Source organism: Ambystoma mexicanum, chromosome 1q (assembly GCF_040938575.1).
Source record: "Ambystoma mexicanum isolate Mex_15411 chromosome 1q, UKY_AmexF1_1, whole genome shotgun sequence".
NCBI classification, from domain to species: Eukaryota; Metazoa; Chordata; class Amphibia; order Caudata; family Ambystomatidae; genus Ambystoma; species Ambystoma mexicanum.
Genome location: NC_090922.1, coordinates 572,666,387 through 572,686,775, shown reverse-complemented (window position 1 = coordinate 572,686,775; position 20,389 = coordinate 572,666,387). Strand labels below are relative to the sequence as shown.

The window sequence follows — 20,389 nt, the reverse complement described above, 5'->3', positions numbered from 1 at the left end:
GAACTCTATTCAGTTCAATAGGCCTAGGCCAAAGTTAATGGACTAGTGTCTTGGATAGGAAAGAGCAGTTCTTGAAGTAAACGGTAAAGTCTTTGCCAAATTTCTCAGAAGAAGTTTGTACGAAAAAGAATCATATGTTGGGTCACAAGCTGATTAGGCCTGCAAGTTGGGAAAGTTCCACAAACTTTCACTGCAAGAGATGCGTTCTCTCAATCGGGTTGGTACAGTACCTTCATATGAAGCAAAAGATGCAGCTGAAGACGTTGGTTCCTGGCAGTTCAGGCAGATCTCACTGTTCCTGAGCCTCAGTCGTGGGGATAAGAGAGGACGTCGGGGGACTCCTGCACTGCACAGGATCGTCGGAAAATGCGGCCAAATTTGAGTCACTTCAGTTCCAGTAGCTGTAATTCAAGCACACAAGCTGGTGTCCTTCCCCCTGGTTAATCCTAACCAGCTCTGAGAATTCCAGGTGGCTTACGAGTTGATTGGTCCCACCAACTCAAAGGAAGAAATCGTCCTTGAAGGGGCTGCTCCCTCGAGATGAACTTGGCAATTCGGACCTGCAGCAGGGCTTCACCGGACAAACCAAGGGTCCAGGAGTTGCAGCAGCCGTCCTCTTCCAGCTCGTCTTCGGTTCTTTCGTTCCAGTGGTCGACAGCTTTCCAGTACAAGAGATTTGCCTTTTAAACAGTTTTTTCCCATTCATTCCAGCCTAGCTGCCACTCACCCAGCAGGGTGGCTATCCTTGCCGGACAGTCAGCCAATCAAGCCAGAGTGCATGTGGGTCTTCTAGGAGACTAAGCACAGGGAGTTTCGGCACCTCCCTCACTTCCTGCCCACCCCAGACACTCAGACGCCAGAGGCGGTCTTCAGTCCTGAAGCCCGACAAAGGCATAGAAACAAAGGGACCAAACCTGGTTTGGTGCGCAGAGAAACACTAGAAGGGCCTTTCCAAAAAGAAATAGCAAAAAAAAAAAAAGACCGGGACCTGTTTAAACAAAGGTGCTTCAGGCGCTATCTTGAGAAACATGGCTCCCGCAATTTTTAGCGACCGGTGTTCGCGGTCGGGAAAAATCATGGTAGTTTGTTATAAAACCAGTGCCACCAGCCATTTCGATAGAAAAGGGTAGCATTTGACTAACAGAGTGCAAAAGGATATTGGGGGCCAATGTGTTCTGGACCCAAGAACACGCGCACTCCTGAACAGCTTTCGCAGATTAACACCCAAAGTCACGATGGCACACACCCTGGAGAGCCAACCCAAGACAGGAGATGACAGACCGCCACAAAAGGGGACATTCGCATGCTGTTAGAGGAGACATGCTCAATTAAGACAGGCCTCACTGGCACATTATTACAGGGTCAGCACAAGGGAGAAAGCAGAGGGGGTCCTGAGCCGATTAAAGTCAGAGGCTAACGGCAGTGAACCAGCAAGCTCGGCTAATGATGTGGCCAGGGAACAAGGGCCCACGGAAGTATAAAAAATGTAACTCTCCGGGATTGTCCTACGAACCCACAAAAGGGGCAAAAAGTCACCAATACCTGGCCGAAATATAAAACCCTTATCGGGGCGACGACAGCTGGTTCTACAGCCTGGCAGAAGCCTCCGGATTGCATGGATATTGTACTGATCATGGTTTAAAATTGATTTGTTAATAAGACTGCCAAACTGCGAGGGGGCCACTCTTACTGGCCCTCTTTCTCTCAGGGTGTCTGGGCCACAAGAGCATCGCTCCATAACCTGTCGGATCGGTGGAGCAGGATGGGGCAAAGGGAAGTGGGGTCTAGGAAGAGATTGCTATGTATGGGAGTGCAGGGGGGGTAAGGGTGTGGATCTGAGACGTGATGGTCAATACAATGAAAGGGTAGAAGAGCAAAATAAGGGCGATGGAATATTGGGCAGTACAGGAGGGAAAACGGAAAGTAAACAATGGTGTGCCCAAATGTTAAAGGGGTGAATTTGCTGCAAAAACGCTCCATGGTGGTCAGAGAGTTTGAATTGTCAGGCCCGGAGAAACTGAGTTTAAAGGGGGAGGGGAATATGCTGAAAGGGGGGAAAGGGGTCAGACAGTCAGTCTCTGGGCATCAGGACCAGTTATAAAAGGGGGGGTGGGAATGTTGATCAAAGAAATCATGTGGGTTAGAAATAAAGCACATTAAGAACGGGATGGAAGGGAGATTACTAGCCGTGAACAAGGATTGAATACAGCCCTGATGAACTGGAGCTTTTGAGATGGTATCATGTGGGACTTCTTGTAATTGAGGGAGAAGCCCAGTCTGTGGAGAGAGTGGTGGCAGGTCACGCTGAGATGATCCAGGACTTTTTCGGAAGAACGTACCCCGATCAGCCAATCGTCCAGGTTGGGGTAGACTTGAATCTCCCCCTCTCCTGAGACTCGCTGCCACAACTGCCATCAGTATGGTGAAAACCCACGTAGCAGAGGTCAGCCCAAACAGTAGAACTCGAAACTGATCAAGAAAACCACCAACAGAGAACCTCAGGTACTTTCTGTGCTTGAGATGGATTGGCACATGAACATAAGCATCCTGAAGGTCCAATGACACCATCCAATCTTGGAGCTGGAAGGTCTGAAGGATCTGAAAAAGTGTGACCATTTTGAACTTGTATCTCAAGTCCAAGATGGGTCTCAGCCCTCTGTCCTTTTGGGGATCAGGAAATATGGAGAATACCATCCTTTGTTCCTCCGATACTGGCTCTACAGCACCTTTCTCTAGCAGGGTCAACATTTCATGCACAAGGAATGGATCTGGAACCTTTAACGACTGGCTTCCCGGTGGATGATTCAGAGGTCTCTGATCGAAGGGGAGGCAGTAACCTTGATCATTACAAACCATAGCCCAAGACTCTGAACTAATACCCCACCATTCTTTCAGATGCTGAGACAGTCTGCCTCCCACCGGAGTCGCGCGAGTCAAGACCTCAGCGGTTTTGCGGCAGCTGAAGCAGTGGCTGGTGGTAAAGATGTTGCTGCTTGGGTGGGCTTTGAAACTCGCTTGTCCACCACAAGGGAATCTTCTTTGGCCTCTTTGACCAGCAATTACTCTCGCTCTTTCAACTGAAGAGTAGTAGTTAAAGGATCTACTCCTCCAAGACGTTCCCACTGGGGTGAAAGGGCTGAGGCTGCCAAATAGAGGCACCTAGAGACTTGGCTGCCACCTTTGAGTTCTGCAGCTTCTCAAGGCTTTAGTCAGCCTTGCTGCCACAAAGATGAGACCCGTCAAAAGGCATATTAGGGAGTCTAGACTGCACGTCCTGTGCAAATTCAGACGTCCTTAACCACGAAAACCTGCTTATAACGATGCTTGCCGCCATGGCTCTGCTAATACTGTCAGCCGAATCCAAATTCGACTGAAGAGACTCCCACACAGCCTCTTTGCCATCTATTACAATGGCCAAGAAGCCGTCTTTCTCTCCCCCTTCGGGAATATGTTCAGCCGACATGGATGCAGTCCCATAGGATGTAGGTGAATTTTTGCAAGGGCACATGTAGAGTTGGCTGAATTGAGAGCCATGCTCGCAGCAGAAAATACTTTCCTTAGCAGGTGTCTATACATTTATCATCTCCATCTGGTGGGATGGTCGGATAGGCAGCCTGCTTGGAGGTAGCGGTTACTGCTTGCACCACCAGACTTTGTGGGGTAGGCTGTTTTGACAAGTTGCTGGGGTCACTACTTGATGGCCAATTTTTTTGGTCAAATTTCTATTGACCTCCGGATTTGATTCCGGTGCTTCCCAACTAGTCCTTTATCCTGATATCCGTGAGGTTATCCTGTTCGAATAGGAGGGCAGGCCTGCTCCATCCCATTAAAAAAAACAAAAAAAACAAATCAGTGACCTTGGTCATTAACAGTCTGTAAGATGCATCTGCGTGGTCATCCGGTTCTGGCTTACCAAAATCCAACTCTGGTGAAGGGTCCACCCTACACACAGATCCTGCAACCTAGAGATTTCTCTAATATAAAACTATCAGGGATATAGGAGTGCCATATTGCAATTCAAAAGGTGGATCATTGTCATCTGATGGCTCATGGTCTTCATGAATGGATGAGAGTGATTTAAAAAGAAAAATCCTTTAGTCACGGGTGTGAAGGTTTTCGGAATTACTGGGGACGACGTTGATTGTTTCGAGCCAGATGCCGATGGAGTCGTCGATGGCACTGGTGGCATCGAGGACTTCGATGTTAACTTGTATGTGGACTTTGTCCATGACGGACTTCGATAGCGCGAAGGATTTTTCGATGACTTTTGATGTCGACACCTCGATGGCTGAGAAATCTGGCCTTCATCCCGGGCTCAAGGGCACGCAGGATTGGCTCGAGCCTTTTCTTTACCGGCTTCAGAAGGCACAGTAGGAGCATGGCCTACTTGCATAGGGGGTTTCTGGCTCTCGAAAATGTTTGCATTTCCTACGTGAATGATTCCCATTCAGCCAGAGGAGAGGCCTTAGTGGGGCATGATATAGTCCTCTCTGGGGAGGAGTCGGACGAGGAAGATGAAGTAGGCGAGTTATGATACCTTTTCTTCGACTTCTGACGACGAGTGGTGGGAGACACTGTGACCTGGACCTTTTAGTCTTCTTCCATCGAGGAGAGTCGACTCTCGCTTTGGCGGAAGAATGATTTTTCAAAATTTTTGAGGGATTCTACCTACCGCCAATTTCCCTTTACGCTCCTTCAGAGCTTTGCTGGTCATCGGTTGACACTTCTGACAGGTCTAGGTCTTGTGCTCCACACCGAGACACCACAAGCACACTCAATGTGGATCCGTCAGCGACATTTTTGCATCGCAGTCTTGGCATTTATTAAACCGAGTCTTCGGGGCTGTCGGAGCCAAGACGAAGACATTATTGACGATTTTTGAAAAAATATATGAAGCGCGCCGTAGTTCACGAAGCGAGAGCTTACTCAGAAAATCAGAACTGAAGCTAATGGGTGCTGCACATGCTATATCTACCTTCGGTGACCTCATCCTCGAGATGGAGGCCCGAGGGACAGAGTCGATCGCATCGACGCAGAGCACCCTATGCCAAAAAATGTTTCCGAAGCAGCTGAAGCTGAATACTGGAGACATCAAAGATGAGGAATACGTGCTAGGACACAATCCATTCGAAATAAATTGGTACAAAGGTGGGGTGGGACAGGATTTTGGGCCCTCTTAGCTGCCACCGCACACCTCAAAGGTGGATTAGCTCTGGCAATACACCTGGGAGGGGTCCCACCCCAAGCTTAGAGTGGTTCCTGAACCCATTTGATAAGGCCCAATTATTGGCCTAGCCACTAAGTTCAATTTAGTATTTGATATGTGGCTGTATGCCGAATCAATTTTCAGGAGCCAAGTAAACGGGTAAAAGATGTCAAATGAAGAGCTTTATAATCACACACTGTCCTTCAACAGCTGTATAAATATATATATGCAGTTTCCAGTAAAAAAAAAAAAAAAAAAAAACACAGACTGATTATTTTGAAACTGCAGTCACAATCTGCCAGCCGCACACTGTCATTTACCTACAAATAGCTCAACAGATAAGGGGTGTATCGGTCACTTATACTTCCTAGAAATAGGCAAATAGTACCAAAAACAAAAATAGCATGTACAAATACTCCCAACAAAAAAGAAAATGGACACGTGACCCTGCTTTCAGCAAACAGCTACATGAATATGTTTGGGCCAGCAGTGCATGTAGAACCAGAGAAGGAAACTACCATTACTACTGCCTGATTGGAAGAGGTAAACATGTATATTTTAATGTGCATGAATAACTAGGTGCAAAGAAATAATTATGACAAAAAAGAAATTCCAGTTAAAAAGGTTTTACTCGCTTATAAAATACTCTCCTTGGGAAAGGGACTTACATTTTTACTCCCCCCAAAAATAATTTTAGTCCCAACTTTAAAATGGTAAACTACTCCCACTTCAAAATCTGGTCTGCAGCACTGCCTACAAAAGGGTGCACAATTGGCAGTCACATCTAGACACTAGCTTGTGATATTTAACTCTTGGCGAGTGGCTTTTGTATGGCTGGCTAACTAAATTGAATTTGTTTCCCCTACCTACATACAACATGTAAAAAGATCTGTGAATAAATACTGGGCATTTTGTTCATAATGTATTTAATATATAAACGATATTAATGAATCCAACTACAACTCAATGTTGGACTGACAGCTACCAGCATCTTTTTTGACTAGCTCTATATGAGAGAAGATCTAATATGTATTGTCACATAGCAAAACATATGAAAACGTTCAGCTGACACATAGAATGCCCCTATTGTCAACTTGATCAGGTGTGCAAATGATCAAGTTGATCAATGACACTGCTTTGAGGAAAGTGTCGCTCCGTTTTCACCAATGTCCATCCTATGTACAGTCCTTTATAAATTAAAACACCAAAAAAAGAAATACCAACTTTCCCAGGGCATCATCTACATCCCCTCGACTTGGTTCCTGACCTCGGACTCTCCCACGGCACGTTAAAGGCATGAGTTCGTCGGCTGGGTATGCATGATCCTGCAGAGGGGGAGAATAGAATTGAAGAGATTGGTTGTGAGGAAATGATGACATGTTTGGTCTAACGGTCCCATAGTTATATTTTGATCTGACATTTTGTTCCATCATCAATCTATCGAATGAGTTACAGGGAGTGCCATTAAACTGTGTAATAACAGATATTGCAGTGGTTAGAAAGTGGATGAATCCAGCATAAAAACATGGTATTTTTGTTTGATCGAATTTTGCCCCAAATATATGTATGTGGGGGGGGGGGTTATGTGAATACAAAATATGTAGAGTGGTTAAAGGGGGGTGGGGTGGTCGCTGTAGAAGGTATCCCCCACATAGAATTGTGGCAAAATCGATAAGTAAAAAATAAAATCAATGCATTCTCCATCGATGGATTCTATCGATAAATTAGCATATAACATTTTAGGACAGCATTCCAGGGTCTTATACCTCCTGGTTATGTCACATGTTTTGAGTTGTTTCAGATTAATGCTTTGTTGGTCCGTGCGAGACAATGCATTGAAACGGCCAGAAGTAGCAGGTAGCACTCCACAAAACATCAAATGTGTTTTATTTAAAGGATTCAGGGGAGTTGCAGCCAGTTCGTGAAAAAGGGCCTGAATGTCAAAAGCAGACATGCACATGTAGACTCCACACCCATGTTGAACCAAAGATCCTCAATGTTGACTTCTTAACAGGAAAAGGTAATTGCAGCCCAGATCGAGAAGGGCAGACAGGCTGCATTATGAACATTAACTCCCAGAAGAGCTCAGTCTCATTTCCAACAGCCCTTAAGAACTTACAAGAAGCCCAGTTCAGGGCTATGCTCACAGAATAGCCAGCGTTCAAAACACACCCTCCTTTAAAAACGTCCATGGTTTCTACCAGCTTTTCCTGTCTATTGAACATGGCCATTTGCGAGTAGAAGGGCGTCTGTGGTCCTGTTCCCTTGTACATGGTTTCAGCACACTGGGGCTCACAATGACACACCAACAATGTTGAAAGTGTAATCGGCTAACAACGCTGAGCAAGACAGATCAGAACAATTACAGAAGACCGCTAGCACCGGCCACCCCATCTGAAGCCATTCATTCCTGCCTTTGAACATCTATTCTTGACTTGGCTACTTCTGGTCAATTGGCTTGGTAGTCCTAGAATTCCTATTCTGGAGTTTGCTTAATGGAGACATGTAACATACTCCCGGCAGTAAACACAGGCACACTTCAAGGGTCTGCTGGAGCACATTTCAAGCCCACCACACAGCCACACACTACTGTAAGTATTAGCCATTTATTTTTATGGAACTGCTATCACACAAATACTTACTTCTTCAGATACCCTAGAATTAACCCTGCTAATGTTCTGCAACAAGGATCTACGATCTTCATTGGCTGGATGACCATGCACCCAAGCGATCACAAACCCCATCCTCCTTCCTTTAACCTGACGGACCTCAGTTTGAACCTCTGTGATGGTTTTATATAATAATAATTTAGCATTTATATAGCGCTACTAACCCTCAGGTATCTGAGCGCTGCTTATTATTACCCACGGCGTGTGGAGCTCATTTATCCACCTCGGAAGGATGAAAGGCTGAGTTGGCCCTGGCGGGATTCGAACATGCGTCAGCAGGCTCTGCACAGATGTCAAAGCAAGCGCTCTACTCGCTGTGCTATCAGACCGGCTATATGTACCCACCACCACCACCACCACCACCCAGCCCTCCCAGTTTCCTTCCTCCGCAGATTATGTTCTGGAGCCCACAGGCCAGGGCACAATACTCCAACTTCCAGAAAGACAAGCCTTAGCACTTTGAAACTGAAAGCACAAAGCAGCTATACCAATATCCCAGACATCAAGGTTTGGAACTGTACGAATGCCTACTTCAGGGTTTTGAGAGGAAAAGTAATGGGCCATGTATATTTACTTCAGTAATAGTAGTGGTAGAGACACCGAGTGTGTTCCCTCTGTGGTTACATTAAGGAGGAAGCCTTCCTCTAGGCGGTTGAACATAGTCTGGTAAGGGAGCTGTGTGTATTTTCTCCCTATGGATGGATGCATATGACTATAATTGGTTACCTTACTCCCAGGTGGGGCACCACACTCATCTCACATCATGTAACATTGAACAGTCAGTCTCACCACTCAGGTTGCCAAGCATGTACAGCTCTGGGAGGACAGAGATTATTCCTTGTGCTGGTCAGTCTTCTTTTCTGTTCCCACGTTCAAATGTTGGTTGTGCAAAGGTGGATTAGCACCTCCAGAATATCCTCCTGGCTTACTGGGAGTGACATTTCAAAACTTTCTGGTGAAGAAGCCTCTGCACCAGACGGGCACATTCAAGCACATCTCAAATTCATCACACAACCGTGCATCAACAAGTTCTAATACCACAAAAACCACTGTACTAGAAATTGCCCTCACAGAACATCGCTCAGCATCACAGACTAGTTTTACTCCCATTTCTTCTGGTCAACATTCGTTTGATTAACAATGATTATGCATGCACCCCTACTACCAACAGTATACACGTCACATTAAACACCATAGTACCTTTCCAATCGTTAGTCTGTTAATTCCTATCCTACTTCTCCAATTCTCTCACCCTTTTCTGTTTTCCCTCCCAACACAGTCCACGGTCTGCTTCAACCCAGGTAGGGGTACAATACAACAATCTCTGGACAGACCTTAGCAGTGGTTATGGGCGCAGTATAAAAGCTTTTTATTGCAAAATAGTTTAACATTTGCAATATCTGATCCAGTGTAGCCTTGCAGACATTCTGGTAGGGGTGCACCTCAGATCAGAGTCACTGACAAGAGTTGCAGCGTGACCTGCACTGGGGTGTGGGTACCCCTGGAAGCAGGCAGCACCAAAGGCAAAATAACAGTGGAGCAAAACAGTGCAGAAGACATCTACGAGAAAGAAAGTCAGAACCCCTGTAGCAGATGAATGGAGTAAAATAGTAAGGGGGAGAACTGCAATGCAAGGCATAAATTAGTTCTACAAAAAGTGATTAGCAGAGTTTGCCAATTAGCAAACAAACGTATTTGATTAGCAATTTTGTACTGATATTTTTAATTTCACCAGAAAGTACCCACGATATAAAAAGAGCAAACATGCAGCTTGTTTGTGTACAGCTGAAGTAAGGCATCAGTGAGATGAGAGTCTGGAAAATGTGAAGTTTAGCTGCATGAATGGACACAAATAAATATGGTGAAAAGGTTCTGAAAACAGTTCTCTATGAAAGGCTCAGTGCAATTGGGTGCAGTTGGTTTCCCGTATATCGCCTGCTCGACCAATCAATTGCTGTTTAAGGAAATGTTCAAAAGTTTCATAAATCCAAAATTTTAAAGGAATGTCATAGCCAGAGACTAAGTATGTAGTATGGTGTTGTGGCAGGCAGAGTATTTGTCAATTTCAGGTGAACAAGCCGACCATTGATGGTCATTGATCTCAACGATTTTTAATATAGCGTTAAGTATGACCTCAGGGCCTCTAAAGGTCTCCAAACCAGGTAGGCCCAAGCACAGAATTACAGCCTTGAACACCCATTATAGCGGTATTTATCGCTATTCGTACTCAGATACCAGTCACGGGTGCAGATACCTTTTTGTTTTTAGAGGTACCAGGCTTTGCACAATTAATGCTTCCATTAAAAAGAAATTACATGTATGTCTGCTATTGGTAATAACTATTTCCAGGATCTGGACCGGAGCAGAGGGTGAGGGAGGAACGAGGTGTTCAACTCTAGAGGATACCCGTCCTGGGGCACTACTACCAAGGCCGGGGGAAAGCTGGGCAGAGTCCCTGCATGAAATGCTACTTGCCGATTCCATATGTGTTAATATATAATGCAAACATAATCATAAAGCAAAGAGCTCTGAAGGCCAACTACAGGGCAAGATATTGCAGTACATCTGTAGATGTACAGAGAGGATGGAACTATTGTTCACTACTTTGTGTAAACATCTACATAGCTTTGTATATTCATTAAGTAAGAGAAAAAGCAAGACTAAGCAGAGTGTATGGCATAGCAGGCAGAAAACTGGGTAAAATAGTGGGGGTAATGTAGTTTGCTGCCATCTCACTTTCAGGGTTATCTGGCATAAAGCAACGTTGTGATAAGATCGAATGTGAAGGAGTTTGGGATGAGCTCATGGGTTGAGCACTTGTTTCCACAGATTAATGCAACCAGCAGGTTACAGAACTAGGTTTGCCATCACAAGCATTTGGCCGTGTGATCATGCACGTTTTCACAAGTGTTCACTCGTCAATATAATGTCAACAAAATGAAATCTAGCTGAGAGTGTGAGATTTAAAATGTATGAACCTAAACTTTTAACATAACAGACAATGCAGTGTTTACAGTAACAATACTGTAATTATGCATTATGTATCAATTTACATTTTTCTGAATGGAATTGCAGGATTATCTTTCAAAAAATACATTTCACACACTTGCCTCATCCAGATTACATCTGCATGGAATTTTTGGAAAAAGAACTTTTCTTGCCCAGCACTCCAACAGAGGACTTTAGCACTTAACTGCTGCACTCTCTCTGCAATAGCCCATTTAAGCTTGCAGTGAAAAGAGTGGAGACAGTGTTGAGGTCAAGAGGAATTCAGGGTGAGCTGTGCTTTCATTGAACATTACAATCTAAATAGCTAGCTTTGCTACACAAGTTGCTATGCGTCACTGCTTAGTTTATGCTTTGCAATGTACTACGAAGTTTGGTAGGAAAGGGGCCGTGCCTGGGGAATGAGGCTTGACTGTCCACAAGCATTTTTTCTATTACTCAACCCTCCCTTGACCTAGGAGCTATAGCTGTGGGGTCTCCACCTGCTACGAAGCTTGTGAGAGAAGTGGTTGACTTGACTTGGTCCGGGGAGATCCTGGTCACCTGCCACACTTGTCTTTCCTTTCTCTCACCATCTGCGACATGCGGGTGCACCCTGCTGTTCCAACCTTTGAGTGGTGGAGAGTAGGATAAGTTCCCCCAAAGCTTACCCCTACTAGCAGCTGTCTGTCTCTACCCTGCATCCCGCAGAATGGAGGACATGAGCCATCTGTGTTACTCATTCTATCAACTGAGAAGGGTAAAGTGCTTTGCCAGCTCATCCAAGATGCTGAATAGTGATATGTAGCTTGCATATAGATCTCATATAGATCTCAGCAACAGGTGGAAGCTTACAAATTACATTCAAAGTATTTATTTAGTGCGATTACCTACTGGGAGCATAGATGATAATATAAGGCTGGTACATGAGGAATGCAATTCTGGAAGGGGGGGGGGACAGGTTTAAACAAAAAAAAGAAAAGTATGCAGTTTTAAATTCATCATTCGCGCCATCAATCTGGGAAATCTTTCATACCATAATTTATGGAATATCTGTATCATTAGAACAGGGGATCAGCTACAAGCAAATGAGCCTAGCTCCTGCCACCAAAAGATGCAGTCCAATCAACTGCTCGGCCATGTTGAGTCTGCACTCCGACGCATGCTACCCCAGCTATGTTTAGGCGATGTGGACTCACAGTTTGGGGGGGGGGAAATCGGGGGGCGTTACCTGCTGCGTTAATGCCCCCCGGGTTTATTGCCTAAGTAACGAAGTACATGGACAGATGCAGGTGCCTAGCTTTCCATGCCTAGAGAATCAAGCAGCACCTCCAATCAGCTGCAGTCCAACCAAACTGTGCCTGACAACGTCAAGACTAGAATGGAGTGTAATGACAACTTGATAGTGTGCACCTGATTAAATTCATTTTTTTTTGTCAAGGTTTGCTGACCAGGAATCATGGTTAGTATGCATTGATATTATTAAGGAATTTCTTTCAGACATACTTTTTTGAGGAATTGCACTAACATTGTGTGCGTTCCCTCCCCACACTTTTCTCAGAGAATGTCAATATACCTTGCAGTCTTATTCTTTTCACAGTGTCTTCAGATCTGCACCAGATATCCCAGTAGATAAGTGTTGCTTTTGCAGTCTACTTCCGTTCAAAGACAGCACAATTAATATTCTGCTCAATAACAAGGCCACACACTGGTATTACAAGAGTACGATTTTGTCTATTTTGTTCCTTAAAGCAATAGGATTTTGTGAGAAAAGGGATGTTTAATATGCCACATAATTATATAGAAAATGGGGAAGACCTACAAATCATAGGGGGGGGGGCCCTCAAAACAAGTCTTTAAAATTTAGGGCAAATACGCATACAAGAACTTTTAGGAAATTCGATAGAGTTCGAACATATCAAATGCCTACAAACACTTACGGGATGTTATGCGAGTGGACCAATAACACTACGTATGAAACGGAATTGTTTCTGCTCTTCAATAACAGCTATACATTGAACAATAGTAAAAAGCACTAATTTACTAAAACAAAAGCAGAATTTGCAATGCAGTGATGCCAACCTTTTGAGTGGTGGTCTGCCCCGTGACATGCATGTGGGTGGGTGTTCTGCTTATAATTCTATATTAAATGTACGTACCACCAAAAGTTATGTAAAGCAGAAAATACTACGATACTGTTTCCTGATTAGCCGGTTTACTGCTAAAGAAGAATGCACAAGACAAGCAGGTTTTCAACTTTACGAGGCTTCCATGAAACGGCATTGCTCGTGTCCTTGAACAAGAGTCCTCGTTTCCACCATTTGAGAAAGGCACCCTTTTTAGTAGGAGGGCACCATACCCAAATTCTGAGACCAAACAGATACTTTTCATTTTATTAAAGAAAAAAAATAGTAACACACAAATACCGCAGGCTTCAAAGATGCAAAAAGAAGTGCCAGTATAGTATTCAAGGCAATGGATTTTTTCCTTTCAATACATGGCATACGTAACATGGCACCCAACCGGTTACAATTTAGATGTTCTGGCATACAACTCAGATCAGCCACAAGCCGCTTAGCGGCGAAGGACCATGGGTGTTTTAGGCCAAATGATCTGTAGGGAGTTAGGTTGGATGCTCCAGCAGGGCCTCCTGCTACTGTTGTGCGGTTTGTGATTTCACACACTGTTCAATTTCAAAGCTGCAACTGAAGATAGCCTTCCAAGTCTATATTTTGGTTCCTATAGACACGCTCAATTTAAGCGCCCAAGTAAATCATCAAGAAGTCAGTCATACAAAGAAAACTGCCAAATACCAAAACATTCAAAATACCTTTTAAGGTGTCAGTTGAGTGAAGGAGATTGATACTTAAGATGTGTATTCCCCCCATTTTGTTTTAAATACTGCACATTAAATTATTCATATGGGTGGTGGCAAATACATACAAAGGACTATTCGCCCCCATAGCGCTTTGAAATTAGAACAATGGCAGTAGGTGCTATACAAATATCAAGTGATATAGATTAACAAATCTGAACACTCATGCCAAGTGGCGTGTCTGGGAGCTGAAGCATACTAATTTGGCAATTAGATTCTCATGATAAGGGTGATATATCCGATGTTTGGTGTGCCAGTTTGCTGTACAATTGAAGATCTGATACCTAACGGAGCAAAACATGATTAACATCCTTCTTTATGGATTTCACCTGTCATTTTATGCAAACACATGCTTCATTCAAAGGCTTCCTTAGGGCGTGTTGTGATACTGGAGCATAGTAATCTGATAAGTAGATTAAAAATTTATCAGGCTTATTTTGACAAAGAAGGATGTTGTTAATCCTGCTTTGCTCCGTTAGGTATCAAATCTTCAATTGTACAGCCACACATCGGATATATCGCACTTATCATGTGAATCTAATTGCCAAATTAGTATGCTTCAGCACCCAGACACGCCACTTGGCATGAAGTGTATGGAGCCTTCTTTCTGCAGAGTGTGATGGATTTTGAAAGAAAGTAGGATTAACATGGAACTTTGCAATGAACTTGGGTGATAAGCTAGGATATGTTCGGAGAACAACCATGTCCTTGTGTATAATGAAAAAGGGGTCTTGTATGGACAAAGCCTGTAGCTCACTGACTCATTTTATGGACGTGATAGCTACTAGGAATGCAGTTGTTTTAGGGTGGCCTTGTGCATAGGCTCAAAGGGAGGACCCATGAGCTTGGAGAGCACAACATTGAGATCCCAACCCAGAGGAGCGTTGGAAATTGGGGGATGGGGGGGTGGGGTATAGCCTCTTTACTCCTGCCATGAATGCCTTAATGACCGTGACTTTCCATCAAGGCACCTTGTTCTGTGAAGTGGTGTAAGCTGACAGGGTCGCCAGATGCACTTTTATAGAATGAAATAATAGGCTAGGCTGGAGTCTAGTAGGTAAAGCATGTAGTGTAGAATGTTAGCTGGAGAACATTCTATTGGGTTTAGTCTTTGTAATGTGCACCATATCACAAATCTCTTCCACTTATTATAATAGCAGTGCTTGGTGTTGTGTTTCCATACACCTTTGGATATCCTAAAGTGTAAGGTGTATGGATATACATAAACCTTTGTGGAAGATTTAAGTGGCTAAACTCTACAACTTCAGGAGCCAAGCTGCTAAATTCATATACTGTGGGCGCGGGTGGAGGGATGCCCCTTTGTGTTGCATCAACATGATGTATGGGCACGGTAGCTTGACTGGGTCACACATGGCCAGTTTTTTGAGCAGGTGTGGAAACCAAAGCCGCCTCGCCCACATAGGATCAGAGTTACTTGTTCCTGGTGCAAGCTATCTTACGCAAGAGTGGTGTCGGGGGGGGGGGGGGAGCATAAGCACATTTCCCTGACCAGTTCATCCACAGGGCCTTCCCCCTTGGACCCTGGTTGGGAAAACATGGATGCGAATTCTGGGCATTGTGTGTTCAGGTTTGTGGCGAACAAGTCTAGTGGGGGTGACACCATTATGAGAATATTCGGTCTAGGATATCTGTCGAGTTCTTCTGGTAGAGGGTGTCTGCTTAGAGTGTCTGCCAGAGAATGGAGTGCCCCTGGAACATGTTGAGAATTAGGAACATGTTTAGCTTGATTGCCCAAATCCATATTTTTTGCATTTTTGCGATAACTTGGACAGACAGAACATGGCCCATGGTGCTGTCTGTGAGGACCTGCACTGTTTGACCCTGGAGATGTTGCTGAAAGGCCTGAAGAGCCTTGAGGACTGCCAAGAGTTCTAGGAAGTTGATATGTCTTTGAGCAGTAGTGTGTATCCACTGGCCATGGGCTGTGTGGTGGAGGAAGTGACCCGCCAACCCCTCCCAAAATCAGACGAGTGAGGAGTCCGTTGTTGGGGTCGCTTGTGCTGGTGGAGCGCGAAAAGGTTTCCCCTTTAGCAGGTTGTTCTTGGACCACCAGCAAAGAGCCTGAACCAGGGTTAGTGAAACAACCACTAGATTGCCCCCCCTGTCCGCTTGCCGGATACCACTGTTTCGCTAACCATTCCTGCATTGGCCACATGCGCAGGCGCGCGTGTGGAACCAAGTGAATGCATGAGTCCATCATACTGAGCAAGCGCATTGCTTTGCATATAGTTATCTGCCGACACCTTGTAGTGAGGTACTTGCAACAGCATATTTTGTATTTGCTCGTTTGAGGGGAAAGCCAGCTCCTCTTTTTGTCTTTAGAATAGCCCCTAGAAATTGTTTTATTTGGCTGGGGACTAAACTTTTTTTCTCAATGGAGAAAAATTGAAGAGAAGGTTTATTTTTCTTTGCGTATTTAATCAAATCTGCAGAGATTCCCTGGTGATTGGCCAGTCGTCCAGATAAGGGTATACTGGGATGGACTTTCTGCGCAGGTGTGCTGCCACTACTGCAATCACTTGAGAACTCTTGCTGCGGAGGCGATGCGGAATGGGAGTAGTTTGAACTGGTAGTGCACTCCCGCTATTTTGAAACGCAGGTATTTTCTATGCGCAGGGTGCATTGAAATATGAAAGTATGCATCTTACATATACAATGATGCCATGTAGTCTCCCAGTTTTAGAAGTGGAATCACCTCTTGCAGTGTGGTCATGCAAAACTTTGGGTTTTTGACATTTTTGTTTGCGGGGCACAGATCTACTACTGGGCACGTGGGGAGGTCTTTCTTTGGAACAAGAAAGTACGTGGAATAAATACCCTGGTTTGCCTGCTTTGCTGGGACGATCTCTGTGGCATCCATTTCCAGCAGCGCCTTTACTTCTTCAGAGCAGTATGGTTTGTTCTTCTGCTGTCATTTTCCTCTGTCTTGGCGGGCGGTAGGGTGGTAGGGTGGATTTTGTAGCAACTCGATACAATTTCCCCGCCTGCCACAGTGGACAAAACCCACTTGTCCCACATTATCCCCTCACATGCGTGGGCAAAGTGTGAAATTCGGCCTCCTACTGAAGTGGCATGGGAGGGGACCTGAACCGGTGTGTCATTGTTTCAGAGGGAACAAGTTACTTACCTGTAACTGTTGTTCTCCAGCATGGGTCTGGCATGGATTCACATGCTCATGAATATTCCCTGTCAGGCTGGGAATCCTCGGTAAAGAATAAAATCAGTATCAGTTTCGTTTCTGATCTGTCTTTCTTAGTAGTAACCAATCACTGATCTCTGGGTCATACTGCCCCCAGCCAATGACTGCCCTCTCCCTAAGCCCCGCCTCTGGCAGCCATCCCCAGATTTGGTAGCATGCAAAGTGGCAGTATGACCAAGTGAAGAGCCGCAGAGGGGTAGGAGGGAGGGTTCGCGTGTGAATCCATGCCAGACCCATGCTGGAGAACAACAGTTACAGGTAAGTAACCTGTTCCTTCTTCAGCATAGGGTCTGGCATGGATTCACATGCTCATGAATAAAAGAATACATAGCAGTATACACATGCACAACCACGGGAGGTGGCAAAGGCTCAACATTAAGCATCACATCCAAAACTCAACATTAAGCAATTCTTACCTCCTCACCAGGCTCACCTTAGGCGAACAGGTTGCGCAGCACTGCTTGGCCGACTGGACTCCTCCCTGGAGTCCCGATCGACGCAGTAGAATCTTGTGAAGGTGTGCGTCGACCTCCACGTAGTAGGGGCACACCAGACAGGACGGCCGGGCAGCGGTCGGTTTGCCAACCGGTGACAGTGCATGATGCAGCCGGAGAGCCATCTGGAAATGGAAATCTTCGAGAGCCTTCCCTTGATTCACAGACCCAAAGTTCACAAACAGTTGTGACGTCTTCCGAAAACTCTTTGTGCAGTCCACGTAGAACGTCAGCGCTCTAGCTACATCCAGCGAGTGCAAAGTCCTCTAGGCCGGCGTCGAAGGCGACGGGAAGAAAACTGGTAACACCAAGGGCTCGTTGAGGTGGAAGTCTGACGGCACCTTGGGCATGAAGGAGGGGTGCGTCCTCAGTACCACCCTCGTGTCATAAAAAGTTAAGTATGGAGGCTTGCAAGATGGGGCCTGGATCTCTCCCACTCGTCGTGCGGAGGTGATGGCCATGAGAAACGCCATCTTCCATGACAGGAACTTCAAAGGCGCCGAATGCATAGGTTCGAATGGGCCCCTCCCCGCCCCATGAGCCTGGTCAGCAGCACATTAAGCTCCCACGCCGGGGCAGGAGCCTTCACCGGCGGGAACGATCGAAATAGTCCCTTCATAAATTCCTTCACCAGACGATGAGACCACAAGGACGCCCATCCCGCAGTCCTGGTATATCGAGAGATGGCAGCCAGATGTATTTTGATGGAGGCGTGAGCCAGTCCAGCTTTGGCCAGCGACAGTAGGTACGGCAGCACTTGTGGGGCCGTAATCCGCAGAGGGTTAATCTTCTGTGCACGGCACCAGACAGAGAACCTCTTCCACTTATGGCCGTAACACTTAAGAGTTGCAGACGCCCTGGCCTTTGCAAGAACCTCTCTGCAGTCAGCCGGTATATCGTATCCTCCAAACTCTAGTGCTGCAGGAGCCAGGCCTGCAAGTTCAGCGACTGTGGGTCGCGATGGAGAATGGCGCCTCCATCTCTGGAGAGAAGATCCGCGTCTGCCGGCAGCTTGACTGGTGGGGACGTTGACAAGTCCAGAAGGTCCGGGAACCAGATCTGCCTCATCGGTGCGACGAGGATCATTCTGCACCTGGACTTCTTGAGCTGGTTGATGAGGCAAAGCAGCAACGGCAACGGAGGGAACGCGTATAGAAACAGGCCGTCCCAGGGGGAACGAGAAAGCATCGCCCATGCTCCTCGGTTGAGGGAACCTGCTGGCGAACCTCTGGCACTTGGAGTTCGTCGCCGTCGCGCAAAGGTCGATCTGGGGTTTGCGCCATCGTCGAAAGAGCCCATCCACCTGGTCCTGACGTAGTTCCCACTCGTGGCACGAGCGCAGCTCCCTGCTGAGTGAGTCGGCGATGGTGTTTTTTATTCCTGCCAAGTGGAAGGGAACCAGAAACATCCCCTGGGCGACGGCCCAGTGACACAGATCCTGGGCCACCTTGGATAGGGCTGGGGATCTAGTGCCCCCTGCTTCCGTATGTAGAACATCGTGGTGGTGTTGTCGGTGAAGATCCTCACCACTTTGTCCTTGAGGGACGGAAGGAACGGCTTGAGCGCCCAGAACACTGCTCGGAGTTCCAGAATGTTGATGTGGCGAGACCTCTCCTCCAGGAGCCAAAGGCCTCTTGCGTGGAGGTCTCCGGTGTGGGCCCCCCCAACCTTCCAGAGAGGTGTCCGTCGTCACCGTCTCCTGAAACGCTGGGGTCTGAAAGTCCGTGCCTGTAGTGAGGTGAGCACGGGTACCCCACCATCGGATCGCCCGACGGAACTCCTCGTCGAGAGGGATCCTGTCCTCGAAGCAGCCCGTCGCCTGAAACCAGAGGGTGTCGAGGAACTCCTGTAGTGGACGCATTCGAAGTCTGCAAAGGGGTACAAGATGCATGAGGACATCATCCCGAGGAGGGACTTGATGGACCTCACCCTGGCCACGTCCGTGGCTAGCAGGCGCCGTACCTTGCCCAGGATGGTCTTCATCCTCTCCTCCGACGGGGAGGCCAATTGCCCCACTGTATCGAGCTTCGCTCCCAGAAACAGTGCTACTTGCGACGGAACCAGGTGGGATTTGGGATAGTTGATGGCGAACCCCAGTTCCGTGAGCAGCCGGACGGTCCTCGCCGTGTGTTAGACGGCGAGTTCTCTTGTCCTTGCCCGGATTAGCCAGTCGTCCAGGTATGGGTAGACGTGGATCCCCTGCAGGCGCAGCTGCGCCGCCGCTTGTGCCGGGCACTTGGTGAATACCCTGGGTGCCGACTTTAATCTGAACGGTAGGGCTCTGAATTGGTAGTGGCGTCCCTGAACCACGAACCTGAGAAACTTCCTGTGCCCTTTTAGAATGGGGATGTGGAAGTAAGCATCCTCCAGATCCAACGACGACAGGAAGTCGCCCTCCTCCAGCTGCCCCAGCACATGCTGGAGGGTGACCATCCTGAATTTCTGCGCCTTGATGTTTGTTTAACCGACGCAGGTCCAAGATGGGGCGCCAACCGCCTGTCTTCTTCCTGATGAGGAAGTACCTGGAGTACACTCCGGAGCCTGCTGGGGACGAGCTCGATGGCACCATTGAGCATCGACCTTACCTCCAACAGCAGTTGAGGAACGTGATTCTCCTTCCTGGCCACGGGAGGAATGCGAGGGGACTTCTTTTGGAATTCCAGAGAGTGCCCGTTGGCCAGGGTGTCCAGCACCCAACGGTCGGTGGAGATGGACTCCCACACGCTGACAAATTTCGTCAGCCGGCCTCACACCGGGGTGCTTCGGTGGGGGCCCGACGACATGGCCGGGTCAGTCTTGCTTGGAGGCGGCCTTGCCGCCTTGGCGACGACAGCGGGATCCCCCTGCTTGCCGCAACCTCTGTAGGCTTCCTGGGATGAGGAACGAGCCGCCTGGCGGTATGTGGAAGAGCCACCGCTGGATCCTTTGGAAAGGGCCGTC

The 20,389-nt window shown here is 46.8% G+C and overlaps 1 protein-coding gene across 1 annotated transcript in view; it reads right to left on the bottom strand.

Moving 5' to 3' along the window:
• EDEM3 (ER degradation enhancing alpha-mannosidase like protein 3) overlaps positions 1-20,389 on the bottom strand; it is a 925,252-nt gene that overhangs the window by 851,108 nt on the left and 53,755 nt on the right. The window contains 1 exon segment of the mRNA XM_069641064.1: positions 6,431-6,531. Within this exon segment, the coding sequence (XP_069497165.1) occupies positions 6,431-6,531 (101 nt within the window).